General features: G+C 43.4%; 1 protein-coding gene across 3 annotated transcripts; it reads left to right on the top strand.

The window, feature by feature from the left end:
- Positions 1–907: 907 nt before the first annotated feature.
- LOC139565737 (inhibitor of growth protein 3-like) lies at positions 908–7,290 on the top strand. 3 transcript variants are annotated; one of them, XM_071386245.1, is made up of 11 exons: positions 908–1,118; positions 1,263–1,334; positions 2,181–2,281; positions 2,650–2,715; positions 3,135–3,231; positions 4,503–4,574; positions 4,734–5,017; positions 5,331–5,539; positions 5,872–6,064; positions 6,159–6,197; positions 6,333–7,290. In XM_071386245.1, the coding sequence occupies exons 1-11, from the start codon at positions 1,091–1,093 to the stop codon at positions 6,447–6,449; spliced, it is 1,278 nt and encodes a 425-aa protein (XP_071242346.1). In that variant the 5' UTR covers positions 908–1,090; the 3' UTR covers positions 6,450–7,290. The 3 variants fall into 3 exon arrangements, with proteins under 3 accessions (XP_071242346.1, XP_071242349.1, XP_071242347.1); XM_071386246.1 differs by lacking the exons at positions 908–1,118; positions 1,263–1,334; positions 2,181–2,281; positions 2,650–2,715 and adding an exon at positions 2,744–2,804; XM_071386248.1 differs by lacking the exons at positions 4,503–4,574; positions 4,734–5,017; positions 5,331–5,539; ... (1 more) ...; positions 6,159–6,197; positions 6,333–7,290 and having other exon boundaries at positions 2,650–2,804.
- The last annotated feature ends 1,032 nt before the right edge of the window (positions 7,291–8,322 follow it).

Genomic DNA, 8,322 nt, shown 5'->3' with positions numbered 1-8,322 from the left:
AGTGTTTAACATGATTTTTAAATGACTACCTCATCTCTATACCTCACACTGTAAGGTCCCTCAGTCGAGCAGTGAATTTCAAACACTGATTCAACCACGAAAACCAGGGAGGTTTTCCAATGCCTCTCAAAGATGGGCACCTATTGGTATATTGGTAGATGGGTATAAAAAAAAGCAGACATTGAATATCCCTTTGAGCATGGTAAAGTTATTAATTACACTTTGGATGGCGTATCAATACATCCAGTCACTACAAAGATACACTACCTAGAAAGACTCAGCTGTAATCACTGCTAAAGGTGATTCTAACATTGACTCAGGGGGCTGAATAATTATCTAATCAAGATACTGTATTTTAGTGTTTTATTTTATCTTCTTTTTTTTGTACAAATGTTAGAATTTTTCTTTCACTTTGACATTATATAATCTTTTGTGTAGATTGTTGACAAAAATCACAATTAAATCCATTTTAATCCCACTTTGTAACACAACAAAATGTGGAAAAAGTCAAGGGGTGTGAATTCTTTCTGGAGGCACTGTATATCAGGCCTATAATGAACTGACAATCTGTTAGACTATTCAAATGGCGGTGTTATTTTATTTTCTCAGTGTGTTACTTATAGTTGAATGTGTTCGTTATAGTTAAATAATATCTCAGTTCAATGTGTGTGTAGGCCTACCCTCCCTACACAATATCAATTGTGCCAGATGAGCATTATTGTTGCTCACCTGCATTGAAGCTACAAATAAGATATTTTCTTTTAATCAAGTATTAATTTAAAATTAAAATAGCGCATTTCCATTTAAGTTTGATGATTAAAATGTGTTTACCTCGTTGGAAAAGCTTAATTATGTTATTTCAGTCAATGTTTCAAATTGATGTGTCTATGAACTACAGGAACTAAGGGACTTTTGAAGTTTAGCACTCAACTCCATATCTGGCCAATCACATTCCACGTCGCTACTGACGTCAGGTCCTCTGACCTCAGTTTGTCAGTGGAATTTTTTCTTCGGGACACAGCAGCTAGCGGCGCCATATTGAAAGACACAAATTATTTTCATAAACGCCTAAAATATCTAATTTGTCAAGATGCTGTACCTAGAGGATTACCTCGAGAGTGAGTATTTACGTTTATTTTACGCCTGGGTGGTATTATTTGTGTATTTACTGTCGTAAATGTGCATCATTTTAGCCGAAGCGCGCCCGGACTGTTAGCCTAGTCATGCTAACACCTATATTCGCTTTTTCTTCTCGCTGGCAGTGATCGAGCAGCTACCCATGGATCTCCGCGACAGGTTTACGGAAATGAGAGAGATGGACCTGCAAGTTCAGAGTATGCACTGTTACAGCGTGACAGTCTACAAACACTTCACCGGCGAACATTTTTCAAGTTGAAAAACACATTCTCAGTTTCGCACCTTTTGGGCTCATGTAGATAACAGTCAAACTCTTAAAACTAATTAGTGGCCAAATAAAAATGTGTTAAATACAGTGTTTTTATTTGTATAGTATAACATTGCAACAACTTTCAGTAACCTGAGAAAGTTAACGTTAATGGGTTTGTATGATTCTAGTTAGGGTTAGAAATTACAACATAAAACCATGTTATATTTGTTTTCCGTATAGAGGTCCAACTAACGTTTGCTGATCATGTGTGCATGCACAGAAGTTGAACAATGAATGTAAACAAAACAGGGGACATGGATTCGGAGCGTACACATCACATGTAGTATCAACGTTATACATTTGCTACTTAACAGTTTTTTTCATGTGACTATGACTAGCTACATATACACGAACTGTTTGCTAACTAGAACATGCACCAATATTAATTTAGGGGGGTACTTTCCATAGGGGGTACTTGAGAAGACTAATGAGACCATAGGCCTACTGGTATAATGCACATGAGCGTGTACTCCAGGCAGAACAAAATTCAGTTGGGGGTACAGTAATGGAAAAAGGTTGGGGACCACTGATGTATTAGAGTTGGTTCGATTCACTGGTAGTTCTAATCACAAACATTCTGGTCCACAGACACCGCATGTAATATTAGCCCTTCTGGTCAGCATTGAAGTACAAATCGATATGAATTCTTCCACATGCATGCAGAGTATAACCCCATATGATTAGTGCCTCAGACACACCTGTCCAGATAACTCACCCCTCCCATTTGCTGTAGATGCCATGGACCAGTTGGAGCAGAGGGTGAATGAGTTCTTTGTCAATGCAAAGAAGAACAAGCCAGAGTGGAGGGAAGAGCAGATGGGAGTCATCAAAAAGGTGCCAAATAAGTCTCAGATTATGTATATTTCCCTTTTCAAAAAGACAGTTTTGTTCTTTTAATCCCATAAATGTTTTACGATAAGCTGTACTACAACACTTTTTGTGGTTATTCTTTGTGCTTTGTCATTTGCATTTTAGTCATATAACAGACACTCTTATCCAGAGCTACTTAAAGTTAGTGCATTCATCTTAACATAGCTAGGTGGGATAACATATATCACAGTCATAGTAAGTACATTTTTCCTCAATAAAGTAGCTATCAGCAAAGTCAGAGAGGAATAAAACAAGTGCCAGTGTTGGTTTACCAAATGGTTGAATTTTTTTTTAGATGGTGTCAGCCTTTGACTGCTTTTTCTCTTTTTCAGGATTATTATAAAGCATTGGAGGATGCAGATGAGAAAGTACAGCTGGCCAATCAGATTTATGATCTGGTGAGTTGGAATTTGAATGCCAAGACGGAGCTCTGTCTAACGATGTCTGGTTTGTCTAATGGGTCATGAGAAACCACTTCTATGAAAAGGTAGGGACAAGGGGAGTTAGAGGAGAATCTTTATCGCTGGTGGCCTTTTTCAGGATGATTTGTGGGTGCATGTCACCACTAAAATGTTCTGTTCAGGACTGTGCGGTCTGTGCCACTAGGTGGCAGTCAAACAATGTGAATCATTTGGAAGTCACTAAAATGTCATTTTTTTCAAGTGTTTCTAATGTTTGTTTAGATATTGACGTTTCTATCTTTTGATATTGATCTATTTCATAGTGAATATTCAATGTGTAAAATCTTGGGGGGTTTGTTCAACATCTATATTGTGGGGTATGAACAGTATGGTATATAATGGGGTGTGTGTTGCAGGTGGACCGTCACCTGAGGAAGCTGGATCAGGAGCTTGCTAAGTTCAAGATGGAGCTGGAGGCTGACAACGCTGGCATCACTGAGATTCTGGAGAGACGTGAGTCACATCTGTCTATCACAACACCACAGAAGCCCCACCCCCTTCATCTTATCCTGTTTTGGCTTGGGGGCAGTATTTCGACGTCTGGATGAGAAGCGTGCCCAAAGTAAACTGCCTGTTACTCAGGCCCAGAAGCTAGGATATGCATATAATTGGTAGATTTGATTTGGATAGAAAACACTCTAAAGTTTCCAAAACTGTTAAAATAATGTCTGTGAGTATAACAGAACTGATATGGCAGGCGAAAACCTGAGGAAAATCCATCTAGGAAGTGGGATTTTTTGATGTGGGTAGTTTCAAATTGAATGCCCATAGAGTATCCAGATTGCAGTTCATATGGCTTCCACTAGATGTCAACAGTCTTTAGACATTGTTTCAGGCTTGTTTTCTGAAAAATGAAGAAGAATGAGACCATTTGTCAGTGGACTGTAGAATCAAGCAGAGCTGTTTTCCTTTCTATTGAATACGCTATTGTCCAGTTGAAATATTATTGATTATTTAGACAATAGACAACCTGAGGATTAATTATAAACATCCTTTGACATGTTTCGATGAACTTTACCGGTATTATTAGGATTTATTCGTCTGCATGTTTTGACAGCCTTTGAGCCTGTGGATTACTGAACAAAACGCGCCAACAAAACTTAGTTTTTGGGATATAAAGAGGTACTTTATCAAACAAAACAAACATGTATTGTGTAGCTGGGACTCTTGTGACTGTAACCAGATGAAGATCTTCAAAGGTAAGTGATTAATTTTATCGCTATTTCTGACTTTCGTGACTCCTATACTTGGCTGGAAAATGTTTGTATGATTTTGTAAGCGGGGAGCTGTCCTCAGATAATCGCATGGTATGCTTTGGCCGTAAAGCCTTTTTGAAATCTGACAAAGTGGCTGGATTAACAAGAAGTTAATCTTTAAACTGATGTATAACACTTGTATTTTTATAAAAGTTTATTATGACTATTTCTGTGTTTTGAATTTGGCGCTCTGCAATTTCACCGGATGTTGTCGAGGTGGGTCGCTAGCGGAACGCCTGCGCCAGAGAGGTTAACTCTCTTGGCCCTGTCAGAATGTTGGGCTGACAGGCTGCTTTTTTAATAGTCTTGTTTCGGTTGCGATAGTGGGATGGTATCAATCTTCCCATCGGGATATTTCAGCCCTGCTAGGGGGCAGTATTGACCTAAAAATGACCCTGTTAAGTCAACTGTTGTGTCTGTCAGTGTTGTCACTGACAGCCAGCTCTAACATTCTTTCTCCTCTATCAGGATCCCTAGAGATGGACAGCCCCTCTCAGCCCGTCAACAACCACCACGTCCACTCACACACCACCGTGGAGAGTAAGTACAAGTCTTGGCTGTTTGGCCGACTTTCTTTTGAAGTTGCATGTCGGAAGAAAAATGTATATTGACTAAAGAGCTTTGTTTGTATAGATTATTTGCTGCTTTCCTATGCGAGGTCATGAAGGTAGTAATTCACGTTGTGTTTGTGTGTGACAGAGAGGAAGTACACCACGCAGCCGAGCCACCACACTACAGAGCACGTCCCAGAGAAGAAGTTCAAATCTGAAGCCCTGCTCTCCACACTCACGTCAGACGCCTCCAAGGAGAACACACCTGGCTGTCGCACCAACAGCACGACGTCAGCCTCTAACAACGTGTACAGTGTGAACTCATCCCAGCCCCTGGCCTCCTACAACCTCAGCTCTCTGCCTGCTGGGCCCGGGGCTGGGGCAGGGGCCATCACCATGGCTGCAGCGCAGGCTGTACAGGCCACCGCACAGGTATAAACACACACATTCTCTCTCTTTCTCACACACACAGACATACACCCAACTCCATGGCCCTCTGATTTATTCAGATGTGTGCTGCATTGATGGGGGTCAGTATCTTGACCCAGACTGTCTGTTTTGAGGAGGATCTTATCTGATTAGGACAAATGTCGTTGAATGTGTAACTGATGTGTGTCCTATGACTGTAACTAACCCTGTTCATGGCTATGTGTGTCTCTCTCTACCTGCCTTTCCCATCTTCTTTCCCTCTCTGTACCCTCCTTCCCCTCCCTGTGCCCTCCTTCCCCTCCCCTCTCCATGTCAGATGAAGGAGGGCAGGAGGACTAGCAGTCTGAAGGCCAGCTACGAGGCCATTAAGAACAATGACTTCCAGCTAGGGAGGGAGTTCTCCCTGACCTCCCGGGATACCACGGGGGCCTACTCCACCTCTGCCCTGGCCAACACTCTCACCCAGACCCTCACCCCCGCCGGCTCAGCCATCGCCTCCGACTCCCGCGGCGGACGCAAGACCAAGTACGACACAGCTTATATGCACACGCACACACACAGCCCCCGTACGCTCAGACAAGCATGACAAGCCCTAGCTGGTGGTCTTCTCCAGTGATATCACATAATTTCATGCCTTATTAAACCGTGTCAATCCACCCTGCATCACCCCACATCGGATGAACAGATGTCATGCCAAATCATGCGACATCATTTCAGTGTCCAGTCCCATGATGTTATGCCACATTATGCCAGCCATGCTTTCCAACTCCACCCCCACAGCATGAATGAATAAATAAATTAAGATGAAAAATGGAGATCTAGTCTAAACTGTTCCTGTCTTTTCTCCCCCTCCACAGAGGCAACACCAAGTCTTCCAACCACCAGTCGTCGTCCTCCTCCTCGTCTTCGTCCCTGTCGTCGTGCTCCTCTTCTTCAGCCCTGGCCCAGGAGCTGTCGCAGCAGGCCTCGGCCCTCCCAGAGTCTGAGACCAACAACCAGGTGGACTGGACCTACGACCCCAACGAGCCCCGCTACTGCATCTGCAACCAGGTACACACACATCCAGAGACACTCTCTCTCTCACACTGGACAGCACACACCTACAGCTGACAGATTAACTAAAATGGCTTCTCTCTTGTTAAAGGTGTCTTATGGAGAAATGGTGGGCTGTGATAATCAAGACGTAAGTACCCATTTCCATTTGGGAGTGCTTTTCTCATGTTCTACAACTGTTACCACATTACTTTCACATAGGACTTTGTCAAATGAGAGATGAGGTATGAGAGCTAACCTGAGTGCCCTGTGTGTGTTTGTGCAGTGCCCCATCGAGTGGTTCCACTACGGCTGCGTGGGCCTAACAGAAGCCCCCAAGGGGAAGTGGTACTGCCCCCAGTGTACTGCCGCCATGAAGAGGAGAGGCAGCAGGCACAAATAGACACCCCACCTCTACTACCCGGCTCCTCATCCAGGCCCACCCCACACCCCTACCCCGCCAAACCAACTGTCAATGCTATATCAACTGTAGTTCCTCCCAAACAAGTGTGTATACCTGTTGTGGCCACACACAGTATTCTTATTAACCTGTCTGTCTGTGTGACCTCTCAGGGGTCAAAACAGTGGGGTCTAAGGTTGTTATTGCAGGGTCAGTCTTGTGTGAATATTTGGATGAGACACCTGACTGGAAAATCAAAACGAGCCAAGACTTCCTGAAATCGCACCCCCTGGTTGGGTGTCCATTGTCCCCCTCCTGAATGTTTAGCCTCGGTGCACCCCTTCTCTCCCCCATTCATCAGACATTCCTCGCCTTTCCCCTTGTGACAGGAAGGGCCACACCCCCCCCTCCTGCTTCCAAGCACGGCTGCAACAAGAAGTGCTCATTACAGTAAAATTACACAGACTGGGAAATGTAGTCCATGGGTGTTTATTGGACTACAAAACCCAACCCCTCTACAAGTTTTAATTTGAATTCTGAAACGAATTGATGAGACGCAACTATGACTTTGAAAATATGAGGGTGATGATTGGGACGGTGGTCATTTCAGGTAAAGTATGGATGAATATGAGTGACCCTCCACCATTGAGTCCTGTAAAGCTGAAGAGTTCGGAATGTACAGTGTAAGATCAGTCGTAACTGAAGCGTGTATGTCTGTGAGTGTAAGTGTTTCTGTATGTGCGTGTGTGTGTGTCACTAGTCATTCTGTACTGAGATGGTGTGTAAAAGTTTCCAGAGATGTAGAGAAAAACAAATCCAATAAAGTGATCAAGTTCTTTTGGTATTTCACGTGTTTCCTGGTTTCGTCTGTCAACGATGGCCTCTCTTCTTGATCAAACTGTAGCACTTCATAGCTCTAGGTATCCATTGTATTTGACTACACAATCAAAATGTAGATGGCTGTTGAATCACCAATGTTTTGATTCACAGCAGGCTTACAATGTGGACTGATTGCTTTATAAGTGTTGTACCGACACAAATGTTATACTGTTGCAAAATTTACCAAATAATTGTTGCACATGCCGAATACAACCTTACTGTGAAATGCAAGCCCATAACCAACAATGGGGATTTAAGAAAAAAATGAACTAAATAAAAAAACATTTAAAAACAGCAACAATAACGAGGCTATATACAGGGGGTACCAGTACCGTCAATGTGTGGGGGTACAAGATAGTCGAGGTAATATGTACATGAAGGTAGTGGTAAAGTGACTATGTATAGATAATAAACAGCGAGTAGCAGCAGCATTAAAAAAAGGGGTGGGGTCAATGAAAATAGTCTGGGTAGCCATTTGATTAGCTGTTCAGTAGTCTTATGGCTTGGGGGTAGAAGCATAGACTAGCAGAGAGAACAGTCTATGACTAGGGTGGCTGGAGTCTTTGGCAATGTTTAGAGCCTTCCTCTGACACCGCCTGGTGTAGAGGTCCTAGATGGCAGGAAGCTTGGCCCCAGTGACGTACTGGGTCGTACGCACTACCCTCTGTAGTGCCTTGCGCTCGGAGGCCGAGCAGTTGCCATAGCAGGCAGTAATGCAACCAGTCAGGATGCTCTCGATGATGCAGCTGTATAACTTTTTGAGGATCTGAAGACCCATGCCAAATCTTTTCAGTCTCCTGAGGGGGAATAGGTGTTGTCATGCCCTCTTCACGGCTGTCTTGGTGTTCACGGCTGTCTTGGACCATGATAGTTTGTTGGTGATGTGGACACCAAGGAACTTGAAGCTCTCAACCTGCTCCACTACAGCCCCATCGATGAGAATGGGGGTGTGCTTGGCCCTCCGTTTCCTGTAGTCCACGATCATCCCCTTTGTCTT

The sequence above is a fragment of the Salvelinus alpinus genome, chromosome 37 (assembly GCF_045679555.1).
Source record: "Salvelinus alpinus chromosome 37, SLU_Salpinus.1, whole genome shotgun sequence".
NCBI classification, from domain to species: Eukaryota; Metazoa; Chordata; class Actinopteri; order Salmoniformes; family Salmonidae; genus Salvelinus; species Salvelinus alpinus.
This window is presented reverse-complemented; position numbering and strand designations above follow the sequence as displayed.